The sequence below is a fragment of the Amblyomma americanum genome, chromosome 5 (assembly GCF_052857255.1).
Source record: "Amblyomma americanum isolate KBUSLIRL-KWMA chromosome 5, ASM5285725v1, whole genome shotgun sequence".
Lineage (NCBI taxonomy): Eukaryota > Metazoa > Arthropoda > Arachnida > Ixodida > Ixodidae > Amblyomma > Amblyomma americanum.
Genome location: NC_135501.1, coordinates 206975893 through 207003856, shown reverse-complemented (window position 1 = coordinate 207003856; position 27964 = coordinate 206975893). Strand labels below are relative to the sequence as shown.

Below are 27964 nucleotides of genomic sequence, written 5' to 3'. Positions count from 1 at the left end.
CTTCTGCTGGCCCTTCTATCTTTGTTCCACAAATCTTGCACAGGGATCCCTTCATAACCTACTTGTTCTGCAGTGCATTTGTGATGTGTTCGCTATCTGTACCTTCTCCAATTTGTATGGTAGAAACTGGAGACATATGTGTAATCCATGAAAAACCGAGCACAGCCAGCCGACTGGGGCACAGTTGTAGACAGCACCAGAAATGTGAGAACAAGCGACCTTGCCAATGCTGTTTAAGGAGCACTTCATATTCTCCTCCCCGGATCACTCAGGCAAGTGTCATTACCCAATGCACTCAACAAATGCCATGTAAAGTTATCGTTAAATGACATAACAGATGCACCACATATTGCACTTGCATAGTTTTTTGGACAAATGGCACAGACACATGTCAGCATAAGCAAACAAACTTTCGATGATGTACAAAGTGCAATAGATAAGTGCAGCAGGTGTCACACGCATCAATGCTTTAAAACAACTTTCACAGTTAAAAATGCATAAAGTTAAAGCTCAGAAGTGCCCGATGCATCGTACCTTTAATATACCCTCTGAAGTTAACTTTTTATTCACATTTCAATTTCTTTCAATTCATATTTGTGGATTTATTTTTCATTATTTTCATGCCGATTAGGCTACCATTCTGCTCTGTACTTTTCCATTTTTTGTGCATTTGCTTTCTTATTCTGCTTTATTCCAAATCAAAGAACTGCAGCGTAAATGAACAAGCAAGTAAGGGAGCAAACAAATAAATTAAGTGTTTTAGTGTCAAAGCACCGGCAACCATTTACAAGCTAAGGCATGAAGAAAACTTGTCAGAGCAGAACTCGCTCCGCCTGGATTCTACAAAAGAAAAAACCTTTTTACTGCGACATAATTGCTGAACTAAAATAGTTGCAACAAAGCTACCTAATCAAACTGCTGCACAGCCCCACAGTAGATGACAGAGATGGATTTAAACAGCCATTGTACCTTTCTTTGACGCAGAGACTTCGTGGCTTTCTCCAACATCACTTGTGGCACCGGACGGATCACCCGAGCCTGCATCACTCAAAGGCAGTTCGTCTTCTGCTTCGGTGAGGATAGATATGAAGCCTTCCTTGAATTCCTCAAAGCTCACCTGAAAGAAATCGGGAAAACGCATTAACTTCCTGATTAGTGTCTCCCAATGTCAATTACCATACGCCATCACTGCTTTAAGTCTCTGCCTCCTCCTTTATCTTCAAGAAAAATTCAAGCGCCAAGGACGGGACAAAGTGAAAGGAGACACAGACGCCAGCGCTCCTTTCACTTTGTCCCGTCCTTGGCGCTTAAATTTTTCTTCTCATGCACCAACTGGCCCGGCTCATTCCCCTCCTTTATCTTGCTTGTTTGCCCTTGTTTTCCTGTAGTCTGTTCCATACTTTTTACATGCTTGTAGTAAAGGTTTAAATTCATTCAAGAGAGAACAGAAGCTGGACAGCTGGTTCAATATGTCTGTAAACAACATGTTACACTCTAATGCAAATGTTACAAAGTGCTAAAGGTCTAATGCCCACAGGGTTCTCATAAAAATTTGGGTAGATTTCGTAAGTTAATAACGGCCAATTTTTTTCCAAGCTTCTTCAGCCTGTGTTAAAACTGCACAGATGAAAATGCTTGGAGGCAAAAGGCATTCCAGAGGTATAAGTAGACTTTGCACATTTGTTATACAGAAGCTAACAATTTAACAAAACATAATTCAAATTATTGAATAATTTCTGATGGAAACGACCAGTTGACATTTGAAACAGTGAGATCAGTTTTCGCTCATTCATCCATTCAGTTAGGTTGATCCAGAATATGTCGCACTTCGCGACTGTCACACACACTGTACAAAAAATCGCACATATTAATTACATTTTAACACTGAGTAAAATCTACAAACTTTAATATACACATGAGTAGACACAGAAAAAGAAGAAAGGTACGCAGGTTTATCGGTAGTAAAAGTGATGCCTAGAATGAGTACCCGCAATCCAGCAACAGGCACTGGCTAGCAAAAATAGCCACTATTCATATGTCTGATAAAATTGTGCTTCAAAGAAAAAGTTTTTACTGTTACATTATTTAAATGCCGTGAAACTTGAATTTCACAATATTGAAAGGAGCATAATTAGTTTCTTTTTTGAATTAAGAATTTGTAGTCACATTCAGATCAAAGGATCATAATTTGTTTTTTAATATGAAAAATTGACAAAATTGAGTTTTATCAAAACAATATTGGAATACGATAACTGCCTGATGCAAATGGCAAAAGAAAAGGCTTCACTGTGAGCCAGTTTGGTAACAAAGCCTGACAGATGAAGTCTTATGTCATCAGCTATTGACTATATTACCAGTCTGCAACAAAATATGAAAGTTTTTACACATTATTTGCTGGATGTGAAGTGTCATATCATGGTGTAATTTCTTAAATACGAGCCTTTCTAGAAGTAGAAACATCAATCATAGTTGCTCAGTAGAGCTGACAGCGAAATTGAGGAGCATCATGTTCTCCTTACAGGAGATCTTTGCATTTGATCCTGGCTCAGTAGCACGTTTCAAACAAAATGCTCCTATTGCAGAAACAAATCAATAGTCTGAACGATATATATATACACACACATGCATCAGTGGTGCTCTAACAAAACTCAGCGTACATTTTCTTGCCATCACTTTTTGCATACTTTTCACATTGTTCTTTTCATACAGCTTTAATTTAAAATTTGATATGTACTCGTCGGTCACTACTTAAAGAAAAAAAACACCACCAGAAAGCTGACAATTTTCTAAAATTTAATTTCTAATGAGATTTTGTCAAGCACATTTGAAAAGGTATCACCTTCGACAAACAAAATAAACCTTAATTCACTACAACATTGGAGAATCTCTTCACATCATCACTGTTCTTGACAAATCCCTCACCGCCTCCAGCTATTATGTCACAGTTTTTTCATGCCTGACGTCGACAGACCCCCCCATCACAGCCATCCTTCTGCTGTTAAAGGGACCCTGAAGTGACTCTGATGGTGATATTCTAAAGCAACAAATCTGTAGACGAGGTCTTTACGAGTATTCGAGCTAGGCGAGCCCTTTCATGGGGTGTGCTCAGGTGGTATGAGCCGGATGGGGTGCCGTGGGCTGCAGTGCTGACCTGTTTTTTTTTTTCTTTTTCTTTTTAGCGCGGCAGCATGTACGAGTCGAGGGGGGAGAGGAGGAGCTTCATTTTTAGTCGCCGATATATCTTAATTCGGTGGTACAAACGCGTGACTGGAATCAAGCCCCAACCGTGTCCGGGTGTCCGTCTCCGCCGGCGGTGGCTGCTTCGGGCCGCCGCCGCCCCAGGAGGTGGTGGACCAGGGCGGGTGCCCTGTGCGCCAGCTGCAGCCTCTGGCAGAGCAGCCGGAGCCCCTGGGCGTCCAGGCGGCCCGTCCGGTCCGTGTCGCAGGCGTCGAACACCTCCCAGAGCTGGGCCACCCCGGCGTCCTGTTCCTCCTCCATCCTCCTGCACAATTAAGGGAATTATGAGGGAGCCATTGGGGAGGGGTGCCCAGACAGCCACCAGACTGAAACAGTACTTCGTCTAAAATGACCAGTTTAAATATCTTCTCCGCGTGGACAATGACGCAGTAGTGCGTATGTGGTGTTGCTGAACACTTCCGAAAAATCAGCTGATTTATAACGGGAGAAAAAATGCACCAGACAAAAACAAAGCCTGAATATACTGGCGCACCAGCCTTGTTCCTTTCCATACTGCCGGCCCGAACACCGTGCGCCTCACTAACAATAAACAGGGACCGTGTGACAACTTCTTATTGGTGGAGATCCTTCAAAACCGCCGATCACGTCTGAAGCGCTCCTTAAAATATTTCGTTGAAATGCAGTTTAATGTTTTTGTTGTACATCGTTAATCCTCATCTGGTTGTCTGTAATATTTCTACCAAACATATGTATGACCATATTTTCGTTTCCTACACCTTAAAATGCACGAGAAAAAAAATTCAGTGTTACCCATTGCGTCGCCAGATGCGCCAGAGTGCCCGTTCAAACCCGGTCGCTACTTTTGCTCTTGCACACTCCAGGGAGAGATTTATGCCCCCCAATGTGACAAATTTTACACAAAAAACCGAATTTCTTTTCTTTTTTTTTGATAAAAAAGTCCCAGAAGTACAGGGTTCAAATGGCGCGATACACCACAAGGACCCCCTCCAATAGTAAGCTATAAATTCGCCCTTTACACATTCCGGGAAGTTCTTTATGCGTGGTTGGAAAGGAGAACTGGCTTCATATATTGACCTTTATGCTCTTCTTATCACGAATGAATTTACTAACGTCAGCATAGGCGACACTATATATTGAAGGGCAAATAACCTACAACCTAGTTTAAAATCTCTTTTTTCGAACCGCCCACTGGAAGCTATGACTGAGGGGTCGTGCATGGTTTCACCTCTTAAACTCACTCTAATAGGGGGGGCAAAAAGAACTTGCTCGAGTGTTCAGAACTTATAAATGCGTTATTCCAGCAAGGGGGAATATAACAGACAAAAGAAAAGTTTCCAATACTACGAACAAAAGAATATGCTAAAAGAAACCCAGTGGAAGAAATAGACTAGGGCGAGAAGGGGGAGGAGAAGGGGAGGCGGGAAAGGCAGGGAGGTTAACCGGAAGAATAAACCGGTTTGCTACCCTGCACGGGGCGAAAATGATGAGGAGATATAAAGACGAAGGAGGAAAGGAAGTAATAGGAAAATGAAGTCAGTATGCAATGTCAGCAAGCGTTCAGTAAAGCCACGGCCTATTGTGCAGGCCAGAAGATCTCAAGAAGCGGAGCAATGTCTGGGAGGCCTTCATCGGCGAGACTTTCAATGCAAATTTGATTGGTATCATACCTGGAATAACTAATTTAAAAAATAGTTAAATTACACTGCTAATTACTTTCTTAAAAGTCGCGCAAATGTAATTAAATTACACTACCAGCTACCACTCGCAATAAGTAACGGCATTAAATTATGAATATTTCAAATTGTAACAATTACTTTAAAGTTACTTTTTCAGTTTGGACGCGCACAGGTACACTGATGGCAGCTGCCACAAGCAGTTCAGGCTTCTTAATTTATATCACCAAAGCAGCAACTCAGCTACGAAGTGGGCGTCGAAAATTTTGGCTCGTTTTGCCGGCGCGAAGACCGAGGCTCTGCCAAATAGTACAGCAGTGGTGTTTTATATAATAAAACAAATTTTGAGAGTAATTAATTGCTTTCCTGCGAAATTACCGCCCCGAAGTAATTCATTGCATCAAATATTTTAAAAGTAATTACTGAAATTTTACTGCAGTAATTTAATTGCTGCCTGGATCGGGTAACAGCGGATTCCAAAAAGAAGTAAGCGGACGATTATGGGAATTTCGCTGGGATTGGATGGCCATGGATGGCGCAGGACACAGCTTATTGGTTATTGACGGCAGTGGGCATTCGTCCATGAGTGGGAGCAACCATGATGATGATGATGATGATGACGACTATGAACGGTCCCCAAACCGTCGCATCGAGTCCAAAGGATGAACCCAAAGTAGCTTCTCTGCAAGCACAGTCACTGTGCGGTGAAGCCCACTCTTGCAGGAAAAAATCTCGCAGGGCTTCTGTGCATCGCGGTGTCTAGCGACACATGCTTGCGATAGGTTAGTATGATATTGTTTATCCAATATTCTTTTTATTCCCTTCTTCTCTGGGCTAATGAATAAATAAATGGGAGGCACAGGACGACTGGTCGCACACTCGGAACGCTCGCCGATTAACGCAACATGTAAAAAGATGCAAGCTGCATCGCAAGAAGCTGCAGACACTTCTACTGTGTTTACCTGTGTATAACCAGCCAGTGTGGCAAAAAACCACAACCATAAAACAGGAACGCGCTTTAAGGCTGGAACACCGTAATTTTGCCGACTTCTGCACCCGTGCATCGCAGCGCCACTACTGCGTCCGCACTCAAAACGTAAGGGGGCATCCCTTAAATCAGTTTCGCATTAATACAAAAAGACTGCGGAGCACCCGTGCAACTTGTCTCTCCCGCTTCATGTCCTCGCCGTGTGACCCCGACGGAACAAGGCACCAACCGTTGTGGCATAGGGAATGGACGCGTGTGCCACACCGCGCAGCCCACCGTGGCCACGGCTGCGCGGTGCGGGGTGCGTCGCTTTTCTCTATATGCCCCTGCGCCGCACAACTTTATGCGCAGGGCGGGGGCATATGCACTGCTTACGGCTCCTGCCGGAGCTCTCCAGTGCTACAGCTCTGGCACAGTCTTCCGGCATGGGGGCGGGTGGCGTCCATCCACGCATGCGTGCCAACCTGGCACGCATCCCTGGATGGATGGATGCGTGCCAACCTGGAACGCATCACTATTGCCACCCCACCCACACCTCCCAGAGCATAAGCCGAGTACCTTGCACACTCGATCATAGATCTGGTTACTCTGTACGGTGTTTATGGGGTATATATACCAGCGAGGTCCACGCGTTCACCAGCTGGGCCAGCTGGGAGTTGGTAGGAATGTTTCCCAGGGTGGCCGAAGCAGAGTTAATCGGCGCTTTCGAGTGCGTGCCCTTTGTATTCACTTTAGTTATGTGGTGTAAAGGTAACGGCACTAACGTGTACCTTCTCGGATCTCGGTATCCATCACGTTCCCGGCTTTGTGTCCGGCCATAAAAAATATTTTAGGCTCAAGAGGCTTCAAGAAAGAAGACAGAACAGAATGTTATCCAGTCGCGAGGGTGCACGAAGAAGAAGATAGCGTCGATAGCTGTAGCTGTTTATTTTTTTTCAGAAAAAAAAAAGAGGCGGCCACGTCAGCAGCAGTGCAGTGGTGTTGCTGCTATCAGACTAATGATATGTGCTAGGGGGAGGCGATTTGGACACCTGCTACGATGTGCTGTGTGTGTGCTGTTGCTTACTTTTACCGGCATTGTTTTCGCACACACAGCAAAACAAGCTTTTGCCAGCTTTTTATTGCGACGATAGGTCTTTCGGGATAAAGAATGGTGCTGGTTCTTACCGGAGCTCGCAATACACCGCAAAGCAGTGGCTCAGCGGCTACGGCGTTCGGCTTCCCCGGGGGTATTCGTACAGGTGCTCAGGCGTCTATTGTATCGAGACTATTTTCTTCTTCTACTACTTTTGCAAAGTGCAACTGGCTGACATTCTTTCTTCGCTTTCATAATCCATCCGGGCTTAGTGTATTCTTGTGCTCGGATGGTTTGGCTTGGCTTACGGGGGTTTGACGTCCCAAAGCGGCTCAGGCTATGAGGGATGCCGTAGTCCCTCATAGCCTGAGTCGCTTTGAAAACCGAGGACGTGACAGATGCCGTTGCCCGCCAAGGGGGACGGCAGATTCATTGCTGTATTTAAAAAAAAAAAAACATGTGGATTTGCGTCGTTGGGACAAATGCGAATTAGCTGCGCTAGCACATCGATTTTTACTTCGGTTCATAAGTTCGAATCCATTGTTCACGGATGGAAGTTCTTCGGATATCGATAGTGGGTTAATGCCCATATGTACGGAATTGGTCATTTTCTACTTCACATTCACAGATCCCTGGAAGTCTTTATCCCGCTCCTGGAGCAGTGGTGCAGCGGTTAAGCGATGTGCCAGTGGCCTTCCATGGCAGGTGCTGCCACCGGTGGGGCTTGTGAGACTGAGGTTGCTCTTCCCGAGCAACCCATCGGCTTCAGACATCGGTCTTTTGCGAGAACGCGGTTAGTAGTGCTACCGCACTAAAAGCAAACCATTAAACGGGCAGCGACGAAATGGGCGAGAAGAACTGTCTATAGGAAGCGCGCTCTGTTCAGTGTTACGCCACTCAATGCGGGCGCCGGAACAACATGGAAGATAACCAGCTGGTGGCAAAGCAGGACACCCAGCGTGCACAAGAGGTGTTCGCAAAGCCGCAGGTTTTTTTACGTTTAGTTTTGCATTTTTCCTATACCGAAATGCGGACGTCGCGACGGGGGTCGAACCGCCGACCTCGAGCACAGTACCGGAACGTATAGCCAATAAGCACGCCGAGTTGAGACAGAGTATACAGCAAGAGAAAGAGGACGAAGCAGTGCATATCTGCCATATGTGTAATTAAGCCCAAGCACATCATCATCATCATCGTCGTCGTCGTCGTCGTCGTCGTCGTCGTCGTCGTCGCCTTTGAGGCAACAACAACAACAACAACACCTGCCAGTCGCCGCATGTGTCTTGGCCAATCCCCAACAATGGGTATGCACCATTTATCCGTTGAAGACAAAACAACAATAGTTTGCTTGGTAACTTGAGTGGAATACTTTACTTGAGGTGAGGATAATAAAGCATGAAGTGACTGGAAGAACGTAGATATATGAAGGCTCGCGGTCGTTGGGCCTTTTTTTTTTTCCTTCCATGGCAAGAGCCCGGATGAAAGAAACGAAGGTTCGAAACGGAGAGCGGCACCAAGGCAATGTTCCGGAGGCCTCCGCGGAACTGGGTTGCCACCGTGCCGTCGGCGTCTCTGTCTCGCGCACCGAGCCAGTGCGCGCGAGATCGCCCTGCGCCCGCGACTGCCGCTGGACACAATGGCTCATCACCGCAGCGGCGGTCGCGCGGGATACAACAGAGGGCCTGCCACAAAAGGGTGCCAGCAACGACCGCCACTGGGCCAGCACCGCTTTTTCCAGCGTACAAGCATCTCAAAAGCCAGTCCGAAGAACGTGCCTCTTACTAAACTGGCGCTGAACGAGAGAAGGACGCTACATTTCATGCAAACTGAGTTCTGAAGCCACTTACAGCCTTCGTCAAAAGCATACAGTTTGCTTATGAGCCTTGCGGAGTGGCTCGATCTGCAAACTGAGCCGCCCTGTAGGCTCTGGATGGCGGGTTGAACTGAGTCCTCAACCATCCCAAGCTTAGGACCGCCAAATGTGCGAGAGAGCCCTTCTAAGCCTTAGAAGGCTTCTAAGGAGATCCATCGGGCTCTGTTTTTCACAAAGGCTGGGTATTCAGTATATATGAGGCGAATGCCCTTCCATTAGTACAGTCTACGTCACCCTTGAGTATAGCGCTCGGGCGGTGCAAAAAACAAATCCAGATGTTGTCGCAGCCGCTAGGTTCCAGAGGAAACACTTTAGCTGGAGTAGTGCCAGATATAACCGCAAAGTAGACACGACAACTTTGCCGAGAAATCAGGGATTGCTCTGTAATTTCACTTTTTCTTACCAGATACGCACTGCTCGAGCGCTCTACACAAGGGTGACGCGGACTGTACATACTATACCTGGAGCTCACGGCAAGGTGAAGGAGGTGCTGCACGAGGCATAAACCAGATTTCGATGGCATGAACTGTGCTTGAGGAAGGCAAAACTTTCCCGTAAATCATAATCAGTGCGCGCTCAGTGTCTATCGGTGTTGCCTGAGTCCGGGACCATTGCATACTAAACTACAACATTCTAACTTAAACTTCTTTCTAACTTCAATTAAATAAACTATACCGCTTTGAGGCAAAAACATTCCGATTGTTGAAGGGACTAAAGAATGCGGGAAACGTAGGCACCGAGTGTGTCCCTAGAAATTAATTACCGAAGAAATTATTACCTAAGCAACCGACAAGCAATTGGTTTTTCTTCTAAATGGTTCTCCTCCGGACGAGTAGCACTCATTACGTACTTTCAGCATCAATGCAGAAAAAAAATTAATTCCTTCTGGCTTGCAAACCGAACGTTGCTCTTCATATTGAAGCTACGTGTATACATTCCAAGACATTCCAAGAGAAAGTAAGCGTAGCAAGGGGCGGCAGAAGTTTAGGTGCGCGGATGAGATTAAGAAGTTTGCAGGCAAAGGGTGGATGCAGCTGGCAAAGGACAGAGTTAATTGGAGAGACATGGGAGAGGCCTCTGCCCTGCAGTGAGTGTAGTAAGGCTGATGATGATGATGATGTATATATCACATTCGCCAAGTCACCACGGCGGGTGCGTCGCACGATATGCACGGCTGGCGAATTCGTTCCAGCTGTGCGACTCCAAGCGGAGCAGAACCCACCGCAATGGATCAGTGGCCACGACGCTCTGCCACTGAACCCAAGGTCTAGGGTTCGATGCATGGCCGCAGCGGCGGCCAAACTTCAATACGAGGTGAACCGAAAAAGTACGAAAATGTAACGTGATTTAGGAGCACTTGAACAAAACACGAGGCAATCGAAATTAATCAAAAGCCCTCATCTGCGGCGCCCCAGACAGCTTGAATCATGGCTGCGGCACGCAAAAATCTTTCCATCAACCGATAAATTAAATAATCAGTCAATTTCTTCGCAGCATATATCGGCCTCTGAAACATAAGAGAAAAGAAAAAAATACTCGCTCTGATATTGAACAGGCCTTCTAAACACAACCAATTCAGCGAAGCACGCGATCGCAAAATTATCAGTTATAACTACGCCCACTGCAGGACGAAGGCATCTCCCGTGTCTCTCCCATTAACCATGTCCTGCGCCTGCTGCGGCCACCTTATCCCCGCACATTTTTGCATCTCATCCGCACACTTCACTTTTTCCCGCCCCCCATTACGCTTGCCTTCTCTTGAAACTCTTCAAGGGGTCAGGCACAAGAATTCCGAACACACAAAAAAAAATGATGTTATTTGTCTGATGAGAGTGAGGAGATGCCTTCTTAAAGGTTTCAGACGCAGACGTTGAATGAAAAATAATTTAATATAATTTTGAACCCTATCGGAGGAGCCGCTCGGAATTTCCGCCCGCATCGAGTGACATCTGTGCATGTCACAGGAACAACCAGTGCGTGCCGGGGACGCCGACACCATTACTATGGCAGTCCAGGTTGGCCGGTCGACCGGGTCTCGAATTGCCGGTACAAAATCATTTGAAATTAATTACTAACACTACGCACTGGTGTTTTAAGGCGCTACTAGTCCCGTAGGCCTCTTTCAGGGCAAGAAAACGGACACCTAAAAACATTGTGTCCGTACCCCTTTAACGACCATCGATTATCTTGCCTTCGCATTACACGGAGTGCTCATGCGCATTTCTTCTTCTTGATCTCAACCATATATAGTTTAGTGACTTCCTAGAGGAAAGCGTTAAAATTTGCACGCAACTTACTGGTAAAAGAAAAGCAATTCTGCAGGAGCAACACGCAAAAATTGGCGTAGATTTTACCATTTATCCCGCCTTTCCGATTCCCGCTGTGGCTTCATTTGCGCTACACAAACATTGGACAGGGCACTTCAGCTCCGCCATAGGGTTTGGTTTGGTTATGGGGTTTAACGTCCCAAAGCGACTCAGGCTATGAGGGACGCCGTAGTGGAGGGCTCCGGAAATTGCGGCCACCTCGGGTTCTTTAACGTGCACTGACATCGCACAGTACACGGGTCTCAAAATTGCGCCTCCATCGAAATTCGACCGCCCCGGCCGAGATCGAACCCGCGTCTTTCGGGCCAGCAGCCGATCGCCATAACCACTCAGCCACCGCGGCGGTTAATCCGCCTTAAAAGTATGACGCGATAGACTTAATGAGTTGATTACAATTGATCATTCTCGACTATACACTGATAGATCTCTAGGAGTCCTCATACCACTCCTGGCGCAGTGATGCAGCAGCAGTTAAGCAATGCGCGCCAGTGCACTGCGGCGGCAAGTGCTGCCCCCGGTGGGGCTTGTGCGACCCAGGTTGCTCTTCCCGAGCAACCTCTCGCGACCGATCATTACTTTAACTGCCGTCTGCCACGGTGGGCAGTTCGCTCACAACCCGGTTGGTAGGTTGTAATGAAGCCACTAGATTACGTGAACTAGTTGGTCCACGTATAGGTTGCTTCTCCGGGGATTTTTCGCACACAACACTGACGACGACACCGGCGACGACGCCGGATTTTCTGCAGAACAACCCTTATAAATTTGCTTAAACAGTCTATAGGCTGCCCATAGACTTGTCTGTAAAGTCTATACGTTCTCTATAGACTAACCAGCCGCCGCGGTGGCTGAGTGGTTATGGCGCTCAGCTGCTGGCCCGAGAGACACGGGTTCGATCCCTGCCGCGGCGGTCGAATTTCGATGGAGGCGAAGTTCTAGAGGCCCGTGTGCTATGCGATGTCAGTGCACGTAAAAGAACCTCAGGTGGTCGGAATTTCCGGAGCCCTTCACTACGGCGTCTCTCATAGCCTGAGTCGCTTTGGGACGTTAAAATTCCATAAACCATCTCTATAGACTAACCCTAGAGAACAGTCTACAGGCAATACACAGCCAATAGGCAGTTTACAGAGAATGTATAGATTTGTGGCCATACACTTCTAGTAGACTTTTGTCTATAGACTACGAATAGACAAAGAAATGTCTATAGGAAGACAATAAAGTCTATAGGAAGTCTACAAACTGTCTATAGACCATTATTTTACGGGGGGGGGGGGGGGGCTTAACGCTGTGGCGTTAATACGAACACACGCCCACAACGCCCCGTCACGCTTGAGCACCACTGCGGAACAGTTCGCAGTTGGCGTCTTGTCGGCCGACCACAGCACTTGTTTTCAGTCGCTTTAGAGAAACCGCTAACGCCGCTAACAGCGCCCGCATTTGCATCGAAGCGCGAGCTTGTTTGCGCGAGCTTCGCGGGGCGGCAGCAAAAAATGTCGCTATCAGGCGTTTTTATTTTTGTTGCCGTTATTATTCCATCCTTTCGCAGGCATCCCCATGAAGCGTGTTTAGGCTTTTAGAGCTCTGCCCATGTTTCCCCCGCGCCCCATCCGATACAGTGTTTTCGAGCGCGCTAGCGCCAACTCTGAAGGCCACGCCGTTTAGCGGGAAGGAGGGGAAGAGGGTGTTCGTCGGGTAAACGAATAAATCATGCACGGCACGCGCATCAGCCTCTGCCCAGCCATTCTCGGGCAGAGCGACGACCACCGGGGTAGAATTAGACGGCGGGTGGAACCGGTATACCCGCGTACGCCGGTGGAAGACAGCCACAAAGTAAAAGAAGAAAGGAAGGAAGCAGGGATTCGGCGAACAAAAGAAGAAATAGAGAAGAGGGGGAGGGAAACAAAAAGGGGGAGAGGGCCAGGGAGGCAGGATGGAAAATAGCAGCAGCAGCAGCAGCGCTGATGACGACACGTCTGCAGCAAGTATACGAATGAACGGGTCACCGGGACAAAGGAAGAAAAAAAGCGGAGCGCCCCCTTGGCAGTCATCGTAGTCATTATTATTGCTATCATCATCATCTTCTTCACCACAGAAGCCCTTGGCAGAAGAAACGCCCACGCAGACGACCTCTTCGTCTGGTCCGCGCGCGGCCGTCTGTGTGCGCACACACGAAGGAAAAAAAAAAAAGCCAGTTCCGAAGCCAGTTCTGGAGACAGTCCTTAAGACGGCACCACCCGAAGCGCTGCGCTTACGCATTTAAACCGCCTACGCCGTTAAGAGGACGGAAGGGGGAAAGAAAAAAAAAAGAAACCTGGGGCACGTATAAAAGCGCGATGCTCAGAGGCCTTAATTTTCTGTTTTTCTTTCCTTCCGTTCTCAGCGGTCAAGGGTCGCCTTCTGCTTCAGTCCGGGGCGTTGCTTGAAAGGCTGCTCAAACCTAGTTTCTATTTTTCGGCGCGCCCCTACGTACAAGCACATCCTTCGCTACCCCCAATTCTCGTCGCCTTCTATTTGTACAAAGCCGTCTCCAGATTTTTCGAATGCAAAGGCGTTGGATGGGACCGAGCTGCCCAGACATGCAAAAGTTCAAGACACACAATTTCGAGCCAGTGTAGAGGGTCAAAGAAATCTTGGCACGCGGGGCTTTGTTTCAAGGCCCGGCTGGAGCAAAAAAAAAAAAAAAGATTTGTTTTTTTTTTTTTCTAACAAAGGCGGAGACACGCTTGCGGTTCAGCGTTTATGGCGCCCACGCCGGAGCCGTGAAATTGCAGCAACATGTCCGCTCGAAGTCCCACGCGGTCCCACCGACGAACGAAGGAGCGAGCGAAGAAAAAGAAAACAATAAGGGAAGAGTGTGTGAGTGAGTGAAAAACTTTACTGGCACTCGACAGCATTCGACGTCAAGTCCAGCGGGCGGGTCCCTTAGTCCAGCTCTCCAGCAGCCACGGCATGCCCGGTCGACAAACTTTATACTTGGCCGTCCAGGCCTTCGCTCGCAGCGCGGCCTCCCACTGCTCCGGTGTGGGATTCTGTACGTGTGGGACTGCTGCGCTGTCTTCTGACAACCCCATGTTGTGTGGCATAGTGTTGGTCTGTTTTGGTCAAATGTTTAGGGGAATCCCCCAAGGTGGAGTAGGTCAGTAATGGCACGTGTCTCGGTATATGACCAATGACATGCGCCTCGGTGCATGGTTGGCTGGGTTTTCTTAAGATAAAGAGGTAAGTCAACCGCTCCGAGGAGTGCGAGAGAGCTACTGAAATATAGGCGCAACTCAAACGTGCTCAAACTGTAAGAAACAAAAAGCGGCCTACAAATATCTGTGTGCGATTTTCTCCTAAGATGGCACGTGTGCACCGCATATAATCAGTGAGGATTTATGAGGCATCTTGCTTCTTATTGCGGAATTCGAGAAACCTGTCAAAAGAAGTTGAATAAGAGCATATCAGGCATATGCATATATGAGAAGAGGCCCGACATATATATCGGGCCTCTTCGCCCAAGTACAGTTTTGGGAAGTTGAACTCCGAACAACATAACATAAAATAACCTAACATAACATCAGTTATAACAAAACATATCCTAATATAACATGTGCGCAGCGAAACAACACGAGCGATGATCGACTGCCTGCGGGCAGAACTAAACTATAGCAACCCTTCGTTGGCAGCAGAGCGACCTTGCAGAAGGCGCCGATGTAGGACGGAGGAAGTATAAAATCGACCTTTAATATATTTAACCTCGCCCATCACGTAAATAAACTACGACAGAGCCCTCGATGGATTCCAGCAGGTTCTAGTCCTAAGCCGATCAACTCCAAACTGCGTCACACTACAATTACTCACTCCGGTAGAGAAAATGCCTGCGCTTCTTTATTGAATTTTTCTTCGCCTTCCCGAGTTGTACAGCTGCCACGTAAAAAGATTAGCACAACTGACTGATGACTGGTGCCAAATAATCTCTACTCGCGGAGCTGCGGAGCATGAAAACTCCAATAACGAAAATGGCATATGCCTTCCCCAATCCTCAGCGTTGCAGAAGTTCAGCAAGAAAGTCATTGCTTGCAAAAAAAATTCAATATTTTCTTATTTTCTCTGCCCAAGTGGTCAGCTGGTAATCTTTTTCCGCTACATCTGCGCAATCTGCTACCTCAATCAGAAACCGTGAACGGGGCCGAATAAACGCGCACTCTAGCTTCACGGAAATGGACCCCCGTGGCTAATTACGGCAGCGCAGAGACACTCCAAAAACTATCTCCAGTTCGGGCGCACGCGAACGCTTCGTGCAAGGCAGCGAAAGCGCACCCTGGCGTCTTCCAGGGCAACGCGGGAGGGGGAGACGCACGGGGAAAATTCCAGCCTGCGAGGCAAAGAGGGCCGCAGCAATGCTTAGGTCGCCGCCGCTATCTCGGAGTCAGGCCAATTAGCCGCAAAATCTATAACGGCTCTCGCTGCGCGACCTGTGGCGGAAGGCTCGCGGGTGCGTTTCCCACCGACCAATTATCGGGCCACGCAGGCTCGTTTCTGCTTTTCCGACTCTCAGCGGAGACCGAATTCCTTCGTCCACAGCGAAGCGAAGAAGAGAGATCGGGCCTGGATATCTGCCCCGCTCAGTGCCTGAACTGAGCCTAACTCCAGCCGCGCAGCGCTGAAAAGGATATGCAGTCCAAACGTCAGCCAGTCAGAAGAGAGACCACAAAACCAGTCAGACCGCACGATAGACACGTATATATACAAGCTACCCCCCCCCCCCCCCCCCTCCAGTTATCAATCCTTTTAGCAGTGCTCTTGTTTGGTTTGCACCGTCCAGACCCCGATCCATTGAAAATTACCTGGGCCCCTAAAAAAAAAAAAATCCGCTACGCGCCTGCCCCCCCCCCCCCCTCCCCCTTGATACATTCTACACAGCACAGAACGTATCCCATTCTACAGCGCATTCTCAAGCATTATACAGCGCATCATACCATGCACATACTGTCGAGCACAAACTCCTCATCAGTGCCTGGGTAAGAGAAACGTTGAACACATCCGAATTTCCAGTACTTCGTCACTATTAGCCCTCATGTTTTAGAAATGTAAGCAAAAAAAAAACGGGGTCACTATACTGCGACAACTATTGAAGTGTTAGGAAAATTTTCAAATCAGGCTCATTTTTGAACGCCTATAAATGCTCACACGTCGTATTTGTCTTGGTACGTGCAAACCAAGCACATGTCAAGGCACACGAACTAGGTCTAGAACAGAATTCTAACTGATTCTATACACCATTTAAATTCGCTTGTTTCCCAAGAAAAGGGATGTTTAGCATGGTGCCTCCTTTTGATGACGACGGTGATGATTATGAAGCATATGTTCTTTCAGCTCAAACTTTCACAGTGGTTTCAGAAATATGTTGAGAAATGTGGTCCCTGTGACACTGCGGAGCTTTGATATATCTACCCGAGAAAACTTCAGCATCGTATCTGATACGCTACCTGATGAACTACCGCAATTATCTGCCAGTTGTTTTTCCTGCCAGAGGCATAGAGAACTTTAATCGCTGCCAAATCTCTTTGTAACCCGCAAAGCCAAACGACCAAAACTTTAGAAGTAATATACTAGCAATACTAGCGAGCTTTCACACCGCCTGCGTCCATCAAATGAACTATACGCATGGCTGCTCAAAACACGAAGTATTTCAGGCCTCCACCAAGAGATGCGATATTTCACAAGGCTCCATTTCCATTTGCAAATCATCCCAGAGATGACGACGGGATACGCGCGTACTTTAACCGCAGTTTGGCAACTCAACTAGGGTGACGTTCATGCTATTGATGATGATGATGATGATGATGATAATTGCAGAGTTCTGATGGCGGGTCACAATGCACGGACGCTGCTGCCAAGTCGTGCGCGGTCGAGAACAGCATGAGACAACGCGGACAAGTGGCTTCGCGGGTCTGAAGTCGTTGACAAAGATTAGTTCAACACTACACGTGCAATATAGAAGACGCGTTCAAGCCTGACACTTTAGTTTCTGCCAAGCAGCGGCAACCATTCCGGCGCGTCCCGTAACTCTCCGAAGGCTGCAGTTTCAGTGCAACAGTGCATAGCGTGAGCAATGGTGCAGAGTTCTCCGCAAGCTCTCAAAGAAGAAAAAAATCGAAGGTGTGTATGACACAATATTGAGCAGTAAATTTAGACTTAAGGCCGGAACCGACGAACGGTTACCACGGTGCACGTACCAACAGGACTTCGTTTCGTTTATGTCCTCCGATAACCTCCAGTAAAATTTGAGGCAATTTAGATTACGCTGGCGATTTACCCTCCCGCCTATATGTCCACGTAACTGCAGTTGCCTCGGTAACTGCCCCAATAATTCTTGCAGCCAGGCGTTTCGAAAGTGAACACCAGGAGAAAAAACAAAAGACGCACACGACCAACCAACGGTCCGAAAAAACAAGTTTCTGCACTCCCCAGTGCTCGTGTAATGCATTCCCGCAGAGCGCCTTAACAGAACTTGCAAAGTTGTATCGACAGCGCTGCGTCTGCAGAATGCAGAGAGAATAAATAAAGACACGCCATTTTCGCTCATGGGTGCAAAACTGCGCTCAGATCGAATGAATGTTGCCAACGACTGGGTGAACGCGATAAAAAAAATAGGCGAAACACTCATTGGAACTGTTTAGATATAAAGAGCACATCATAGTTGGTGCGCGCGCGCACGCACGCACGCACGCACGCACGCACGCACGCACACACACACACACACACACACACACACACACACACACACACACACACACACACACACACACACACACACACACACACACACACACACACACACACACACACACACACACACACACACACACACACACACACACACACACACACACACACACACACACACACACACACACACACACACACACACACACACACACACACACACACACACACACACACACACACACACACACACACACACACACACACACACACACACACACACACACACACACACACACACACACACACACACACACACACACACACACACACACACACACACACACACACACACACACACACACACACACACACACACACACACACACACACACACACACACACACACACACACACACACACACACACACACACACACACACACACACACACACACACACACACACACACACACACACACACACACACACACACACACACACACACACACACACACACACACACACACACACACACACACACACACACACACACACACAAAACGATGCATGCAGCTCCCTTCAAACGATGCGTGCGACGGAGAGATCAAGAAACCAAAAGCCCGCTTCCCCCGTTTCGTTCTTGCAAACATGAAAGAACGGAGGATCGGCGCACGCATTTGAACGCGACCGTACGTGTCCTATGCATTTTTTTTTTGCTATAAATATAGTCACGGGAATGCGGACAGGACTAAGAGCCAACACCTGTGAAACGCGCTCACTTTTTTTACTGCCATAGCGATAAGGCTCTTGTTCTGCACAATATCCGGCGCCGTCGTCGTCGGCTTTCCCTTATAAAAAATGGTCTATATACAGTCTATAGACTTCTTACAGACTCTATTGCTTTCCTATAGATATTTATTTTTGTCTACTCATAGTCTGTAAACTGTATATACATAAAAGTCAACTAAAAGTGTATGGTCATAAACCTATAAATTATCTACGACTGCCTATAGGATTTGTATTGCTTATAGACTGTTCTGTAGGGTTCGTCTATAGAGAGTCTACAGAATATATAGACAGAAGTCTGTGGGCAGTCTACAGACTGTCTAAAGAACTTTTTGTAAGGGTTGTAAGCGAAAAATCTCTAGAGAAGCAACCTTTGTGTGTGTGGGGGGGGGACCAAGGTCACGTGACGTTGCAACGTCATGACAAGCTGCCCAGCTGGTAGTGAGCAAAGTGCCCACCGTGGCAGGTGGCAATTAAATTAATGATTGGTCGCAAGAGGTTGCATCGGAAGAGGAACCTGAGCCGCACAAGCCCCACCAGTGGCAGCATCTGCCATCCCAGCTGGGCGGTGGAGCATCGCTTAACCGCTGCGTCAGTGCGTCAGGAGTGGCATGACGACTCCCAGGAATCTACGAATTTTAAGAATGACCAATTCCACAGAAATGGTCATTAACCCGTTAACGCTATCGCGTCATACCCTTAAGGCGGTGCTTAAGTGTCCCCTCCAATTTCTTTTTTCTCCGCAGGATTTTTACGCCATTAGACACCTTTAGCATACCGTGTACCATGTTACCGTAACCGGAGTACCGGAATCCCGCCCACCGGCAATAAGCATGCGCCGATTGGTCGCGATGCGGAAGGCTTGTTCGCAGCTGCCGGGTACCTGGTGCCATCTGGCGGCCTCTAGGGGATATGCGCATGTGCAGTGACGGGGCGCGGGCTCCCGGTACTCCGGTAACGGTAACACGGTACACAGTATGCTAAAGGTGTCTATTCTCTAAAGCTACGAGGAACGTATTTGTAACCGCGTCAAAAGAGTGGAGGGCACTCTGGTGGAATGTCCTCGCGAATACGGAGTACAGTATTCGCTTGAATACGGAGAAACACGGCTGGAGAAGCTAAATAAATCTTAAGCCCTCAGTATAGAAGCTGAAAAAATGCGACAAAACGCCGAAAGAGTGCATGCCCAAACCCAAGGTTTGGACGCTCACCCCAGTGCGCCTAAAAAACAAACCAAAAAGAACGGCATTCATCTGCGTCATTACTCAACAGCTCGGTCATTATACGTTGCCCAGTTTAGGCCCGCGCTTGCTCCGTCGTTCCGTTCTGCGTGCCACGTTTTGTTCCGTCCCGCGGCGCTGAGGCTGTCGTAGCCGCGAACCAGCTAGTCCGACAACGAACACTGTTACTTCTCTTGACGCAAGGCAAAGAAGATAAAGCGTTGGAAACACGGCGGTGACAGCGTCTCCTGTCCCCGGGTGTCTCTCAACAGCTCTCCAAAAAAGGAATCGGTCGCAGAAGCAGAAAACGGCAAGCGCCCAGAGCAACTGAACGACACGCGGGGAGCTCCCACGCATAAGGTCCACGGGCAGAGCCATCCAGGGTCAATGACCGCTGGACAACGGTCGCCATCCGAAACCAAAGGGGCGGGAAAGAGAGGGAGGCTGCCAACAAAAGAAAGCACCTCACTGATCGTTGACACAGCCGGGCTTTGCACCATTCTCTCTGTCCATTCTTTATATTTTTCTTTCTCCACGCACGCGTAGATCCCTCTCCCTTTCTTTCCTCCTTCATCTCATTTTGCGGAGCAGCATATCGGCAGCCAACTCATGCGACTCTCGGTTCGCGAAGCGCACGGCGCACACGTTGTCATGGTTGCACGCCTTCGATCATTAGTCGACGGCCCGATCGCAGCAGCAGCTACACGCACCGCTGAGAACCATATTCGCTTGGCGCCGGCGCGAAGCCATTCCGAAAGACGTTCTGTATCACCTGCCGCCTTCTCTCTCTTGAGCCTTTTTCTTTTCTTTCTCAATTTGACAGCAAACCAGGAACCGAAAACAGTACAGCGGTACGCCGACACGAAGAGGCAGGTATCAAAACACGCTCTCGTTGTTACATTGTAACAGCCTTTGCTCACTGCGCTGGCAGCGGCTGCAGAATCGACCCGCGGCGATCAACGAGTGTGCCGCATTCATACGAACGTTACAGCTATGCGGGGTGTTTCTATATGCCCGATATGAACTAACTGGTTTATGGTTTGGTTTATGCTATCCCCCAAAGCAACCCAAGCCATGAGGGACGCAGTAGTGAAAGGCTCCGGAAATTTCGACCACTTGGGGTTCTTTAACGTGCACTGACATCGCACAGTGCATGGGCCTCTAGAATTTCGCCTCCATCGAAATTCGATCGCCGCGGCCGGGATCGAACGAACTAGCTCAATTAGCAGCTTCACTACAACATGCTCCTTAATTGATAGATTCATTCCCGAACATCCTGATATTCCCAACGACGAAGCAAATTTAAATTCTCTCCTTGCTGCTCAAAAGCGGGCCAGGCGGGCTATCGGCAACTTACAATTATCGCAGAGCTGCAGGCCTTTACTTACGTCGTACGGTAAGTTAAAAGCAAATGAACAAATTAAGTGTCGAAATATTTCGCCAATACAAACTAGATAAAACGGTCTTGGAAACCACGTACCGTGCTAAGGCTACCGATTACGAACTTAAAAAAAATATTTACGGAAACACCTCGCGCACAGTCAAATTATCGTTTTCAAGCGTTTTTTTGTTTATTGCGCAAATTAGCAAATGAAGATATACACGCCGGTTTCCTTGATGCGTGCTAAAGGGCTCAACGCTAAGGCCCGTGTGTCCGCATGCATGTGTCTAGCGGGCATGTCTAGCGGGCATGTGTCTGCCCTAAAGGTAGCCCTGGCCGCGCAGATGTTTGCGCGCAACCCGAAGAAAGCAGGCGTGGAGCATCGGAGGATTCTTTTTTTAGAAGGGCTAAGCCTCAATCAGAAAGCTTCAGCATACTTAACACAGGATGGAAAATACCTGAGTGCATCAATTATTAAGGATCTGACACTGCCGCCCTTTCTTGGCACGCAAATACAGAATTATTGAAGCAGTAACAAATTGAATTTAAAAAGCGATCTAAACACACTTTTACCGCTTTCTGGTATTGGTCCTGTTAATTTTTCCTTACGGTTGCACTGTGGTTAGAGGATGTTCATTTTTACAAATCAGTACTTGTAAATCTCTCCTTAATATTCTGTAACAATTGAAATTGCCTCTGTTCATGCAACGACTGTTTCTATTTTTTTTCTTTGTTTGCACCTTGTTGCGCCAATGTGAAATGCGCTGCTTGACAAACGCGTGGTGCATGCGGCCTCTTCAGGCAGTGCATGTCTCTTGCCGCCTCACTTCTAACAGTTTTTGGCTGCTGCCTGAAATAAACCGGGAATGAACGAGATAAAAGGTAGCAGTCTGGCGGGATACGCCGCCATTAACAGCTTGCTTTAGATAACTTTGTATTCATCAAATAAAGCATACTGCATACACTAACGCTCACGAACTATAGGGCTATAGATATACAGAAAGAAGAGAAATAGGAACTAAGGAGAAATCCGACATGGGCATGTGCAGGATATGCACCCATAGACTGTTTTCGTAGCACAAGAAAGTGTCTACGATTTAGCTCCCGCACGTTCTGCCCACAGCCCAGAAAACCGGGTTTCCCGAGGGTCGTCACAAATGCGAAGGGAATGAAACTATGCTCGATGCAGCGGAGAGTAAAATGTAGTGACACGAAGCTTGCTAGAAAAACGTGGCCGCAGCTCGCGCAGAATAGGAATAACTGGAGGCCGCTGGGAAAGAGGCCTTTGTACTATATACAGTGGAATCAAGGTGACAACGGTGGCGACGACGATTTCCGCCCCAAAAAAGCGACCCCTCACTGAGTAATCTTAAGATACCTCCTATCTCTTTAAGCTGTCCATAAACTCTAGAAGCAACCTCTAGACCAGGGGTGGCCAAACTGCGGCTCATAGCGGGTCCGAGTGCGGCTCGCCATTATATGTCATCTGTAGACCCCTCCCAATTCTGCTTCTAAAGCCTGCTTCCCTTACGTTCCAGAAGAGAGGTGTACGCAGGCAGCAGTTGCCAGTTGGCGCCATCCTGTGGAGAACGCGCGAAATGATGCATGCTGCAAGGAGTAAAAAAAAAACTAACAAGACGGTTACGACTATGTAACGCGAGATCCAGCGATAGCTGTTCAGGCATTTAGTCACGTGACCACTGGCGTAGTGGCCACGTGATGCACCCCTGCACTGGCAGGCGGCTGTTCCAAACATAGCCGTACGCTTACGCAACACAGGTTGATCGGTTACGCCGACGGCGACGACCGCCACGAGAAAGTCAGGGACGGGTGCCTAACAGCTATAGCTGTAAAATTGCCACGCCTCCCTTTATATTGCGGTTCTTCAGTAAAAACTTTTTTTATGGCTCTTTGCATATGCCTCTCTGGCCACCCTTGCCCTAGATTTTCCTTCAGCTCAAGTCAATATGGAAACTAATTTCTTTGTCTATGCGGCGCATAGGGACTGCCTACAGATGAAAGTCAAAGCAGCAGTCTATTTCCTCTGTTTATTAGTATACTCTCTAAGCCACTTCTACCACCGTGCTAGAAGCTGTCTATAGACAAGCTACACGCAAAGTCCACAGGGGGTATTCACTGTGTGTAGTAGCCCGTTGTCGACGGGACGATGGACACACTACGCCAGCCACCGCGGCCGGTCGCCGTCATGCTTCTGGGTCAGGCACAGCACGCCTATATGGTATACGGGCTGCTCAAGCAGCGACTTGCTGCTGTTACGTGGCGCCGCTGGCCGCGCTGCTGATCCGCATCGCACCCGGCAATCTACGCGCGGCCTTGAGTCGTGCGCGAGAAGGCATTTCGAGCCGCGCCGACAGCAGGCATGAACGGCGCGTCCGGAACCGAAATGACTCGGCGCCTCTGCGCAGGTCGTGCAGGCGTGTCCGACGAGCAGCACGCGCCAAGGCGACGAAAACAACACCGACGACGCTGACTGCAGCCTAGGGCGGGACACCTGGTGGATGAATCGAAAGCTGTCTCCGGGCCCTCCACATAGAAAGTACAGAATTTAGGCGTCCGGTCACATCGACAGAGGGAGAAATTACTCATCAGCGTCCACCCAAGCGCAGTCATACGGCAGCAAAGGATTCGCCCTATTCCCGGAGGCGTGTCGTATCTTCGAGTTTAGTTCCTGTGATACTAGGACCCCTTGGTTGTAAAGTTAGGAGACAGGCCTGATAGATGTAATCCCCATCTTCGCAACATCTCTCTACCAAGGTCTGAGGGTGTAATGTTAAGAGACAGGAATAAAGAAGAGTGGGCCAAGGAACAAACACGAGTTAATGAAGTCCTCGTCGACATCAAGAATAATAAATGGGCTTTGTCAGGGAATGTAATGCGAAGGCAGGATAATCGGTGGTCGTTAAGGGTAACGGATTGGATTCCAAGAGAAGGAGAGCGTGGCAGCTGATATCGGAGGGTCAGGTAGAAGGATGAGATTAAGAAGTTTGCGGTGATAAGGGGGCCGCAGCTGCAAAGGACTGTACCTCGACTGTACCAGAAGCTTGGAAGAATGCAAACATTATCTTAATTCATAAGAAGGGAGACGCCAAGGACTTGAAAAATTACAGGCCGATCAGCTTACTATCCGTTGCCTACAAAGTATTTACTAAGGTAATCGCTAATAGAGTCAGGGCAACGTTAGACTTTAATCAACCAAATGATCAGGCAGGCTTTCGTAAAGGATATTCTACAATAGATCATATTCACACCATCAATCAGGTGATAGAGAAATGCGCAGAATATAACCAACCTCTATATATAGCTTGCATTGATTACGAGAAAGCATTCGACTCAGTGGAAACCTCAGCAGTCATACAGGCATTGCGTAATCAGGGGGTAGAAGAGCCTTATGTCAAAATACTGGAAGATATATATAGCAACTGCACAGCTACTATAGTCCTCCATAAAGTCAGCAATAAAATTCCAATAAGGAAGGGCGTCAGGCAAGGAGACACGATCTCGCCAATGCTGTTCACCGCATGTTTGCAGGAGGTATTTCGAGGCCTGAATTGGGAACAGTTGGGAATAAGAATAAATGGAGAATACCTAAATAATCTGAGATTTGCTGATGACATTGCCTTGCTGAGTCAGGAGGTGAACTGCAAATCATGATCAACGAGTTAGACAGGCAGAGCAGATCGATGGGTCTAAAAATTAACATGCAGAAAACCAAGGTAATGTTCAACAGCCTAGCAAGGGAACAACAGTTCACAATTGGCAGCGAGAGCCTAGAAATTGTGCCGGAATACGTCTACTTAGGGCAGGTAGTGACAGCTGAGCCGGATCATGAGAGGGAGATAACTAGAAGGATAAGAATGGGGTGGAGCGCATATGGCAAATTCTCGCAGATCATGAGTGGCAGTTTACCAATTTCCCTCAAGAGGAAAGTGTACAACAGCATAATCTTACCGGTACTCACCTACGGGGCAGAAACGTGGAGGCTAACGAAAAGAGTTCAGCTTAAGTTAAGGACAACGCAGCGAGCCATGGAAAGAAAAATGATAGGTGTAACGTTAAGAGATCGGAAGCGGGCAGAGTGGGTGAGGGAACAAACACGGGTTAATGACATCCTAGTCGAAATCAAGAGAAAGAAATGGGCTTGGGCAGGGCATGTAATGCGAAGGAAAGATAACCGCTGGTCTTTAAGGGTAACGGAGTGGGTTCCAAGAGAAAGTAAGCGTAGCAGGGGGCGGCAGAAGGTTAGATGGGCGGATGAGATTAAGAAGTTTGCAGGCAAAGGGTGGATGCAGCTGGCAAAGGATAGGGCTAATTGGAGAGACATGGGAGAGGCCTTTGCCCTGCAGTGGGTGTAGTAGGGCTGATGATGATGATGATGATGATGATTTGGAGAGATATGGGAGATGCATTTGCCCTGCAGTGGGCGTAGTCAGGCTGATGATGATGATGAAGGACCCAAGAGCAATCGAAAACTTCCACGCTTGGTCTTGGCTCCTGCGAAGACTTCGGGTTGTAAGACTAGTGGGTGTGTTTCGTACGGCCACTAAATATGTCTGCGCGAGAGCAAGCGATCGACCCGATCGTTCCTGCTGTTGTCCTCAAGAGGATAATGGCGCATAGCCACTGCGGGAGACACGAGGCGACTAACAGGTTCTCAAAATGTTAAAATAAAAACACTAATTAAATAAAATAACAATGCGAATTTGTTGTTGTTGTTGTTGTTTTCTCAGAAGCTGCTCCTTCGTTGACTTCCCTCTTCTGCTTAATATTCCTCTTCTACATTTTACACTTCTCACATTCTTTCCTCTTGTTGCAGTTGTTCCTCCTTTTATCATCCTGAAGAAAGCGACTCCGTCCAACCTGGGCGGCTTTACTACGAATTCCCAGCTGGTCCAGCTGGTTAACGCGTGGGCCTTGCCGGTATATATACCCCATAAGCACCATACAGAGTAACCAGATCTATGATCGAGTGTGCAAGGCACTCGGCGTATGCTCTGGGAGGTGTGGGTGGGGTGGCAATAGTGATGCGTGCCAGGTTGGCACGCATCCATCCATCCAGGGATGCGTGCCAGGTTGGCACGCATGGCTGGATGGACGCCACCCGCCCCCATGCCGGAAGACTGTGCCAGAGCTGTAGCACTGGAGAGCTCCGGCAGGAGCCGTAAGCAGTGCATGTGCCCCCGCCCTGCGCATAAAGTTGTGCGTCGCAGGGGCATATAGAGAAAAGCGACGCACCCCGCACCGCGCAGCCGTGGCCACGGTGGGCTGCGCGGTGTGGCACACGCGTCCATTCCCTATGCCACAACGGTTGGTGCCTTGTTCCGTCGGGGTCACACGGCGAGGACATGAAGCGGGAGAGACAAGTTGCACGGGTGCTCCGCAGTCTTTCTGTATTAGTGCGAAACTGATTTAAGGGATGCCCCCTTAAGTTTGAGTGCGGACGCAGTAGTGGCGCTGCAATGCACGGGTGCAGAAGTCAGCAAAATTACGGTGTTCCAGCCTTAAAGTGAATTCCTCCATACAGCATCGTTGTGGCTTTTGCACCACTGGCTGGTTACACAGAGAAGCACAGCAGAAAAGCTCGGAGACTCTGAAGAATTTTTGCGCAATGCAGCATGCATCTTATTATGTGTGGCATTTTTAGCAAGTGTTTGCACTATCCCACCGATCGTCCTGTGTACCTTTCGTAGTATTCGCCCGACGCAGTGTTCATAGCGACAGCTGTTAAATGCACGTATGCCGGTTCTGCGGCGTTAGCGAAACACCGTGCCACGCTTATTGGTGAGCATTCAGTGGCGCTACGCACGACGTCACTGCAGTCCGCTATGCAAGTGGTCCAAACACTGCAGTGACGTCACGCGCACGAAGGTAGAGGACGAAAGCAGTAGTCCGCAGGGGAAGAGAAATAATAACTGTGCCACAGCTGTAGCACTGGATAATCCGCTTGGCTCCAGCGGCATCTATGAGCTCTGTAACATTTGCGTCACGTTAGAATGAAAAAAAAAAAAAACTGAAGAGGCACTTCAGCTAGGCCTTAAGGATATGACAGGATAAGCGCTATTGGATTAATGCCCATAGATGCGGAATTGGTAATACTCGACTTTAATTCATATATCCCTGAGGAGTCTAGATATCACTCCTGGCACAGTGGTGCAGCGGTTAAGCGATGCGCGATGCGCGATGCCGGCTGCTGCTATCGGTGGGGGATTGTGCGACCCAAGTTTGTCTTCCCGAGAAACCTCTCGGGGCGAATCATTAATTTAACTTTCATCTGCAACGGTGGTCAGTCTGCTCACAATCAGGTGGGCAGGTTGTGATGATGACACAAGGTCACGTGATCAAGGTGGTTCACCTATGTTGCCGGAGCGACCGGTTGCTACGGCCGACCCGTCTGCGAGGCTTCTAACGGTCGACGTCAGACATTTTTTTCCGACAGGGGGGCACTAACCCTCTCGCGTTCAAATGTTAAGAATTTTGTATCAGCGTTTGACTCAACGAAATATAAATGACGTTATTATAATATTTCGGTGCTACGCGGGCAATCGGTAGTCGGCCTAAAAAAAACAGAAGGAATAACTCTAAGACCAAGAAGAAATTTTTATTTTCAACTCAGCGAGATCCAATAAGAAACAGAAACCGTGCACGTGACCCGTAACCATTATCTACAAGACTGACGTTCAGCATCCACAGTCAT

The 27964-nt window shown here is 48.2% G+C and overlaps 1 protein-coding gene across 7 annotated transcripts in view; it reads right to left on the bottom strand.

The window, feature by feature from the left end:
- Nin (blastoderm-specific gene 25D) overlaps positions 1-27964 on the bottom strand; it is a 477176-nt gene that overhangs the window by 386464 nt on the left and 62748 nt on the right. For all 7 annotated transcript variants that reach the window (XM_077666694.1, XM_077666695.1, XM_077666690.1 and 4 more), the window contains exons 2-3: positions 3286-3502; positions 970-1117 (exon numbers count right to left, since the gene is read on the bottom strand). In XM_077666694.1, coding sequence (XP_077522820.1) covers positions 970-1117; positions 3286-3498 — 361 coding nt within the window. In that variant the 5' untranslated portion in view covers positions 3499-3502. The remainder of the gene's footprint in view (positions 1-969; positions 1118-3285; positions 3503-27964) is intronic.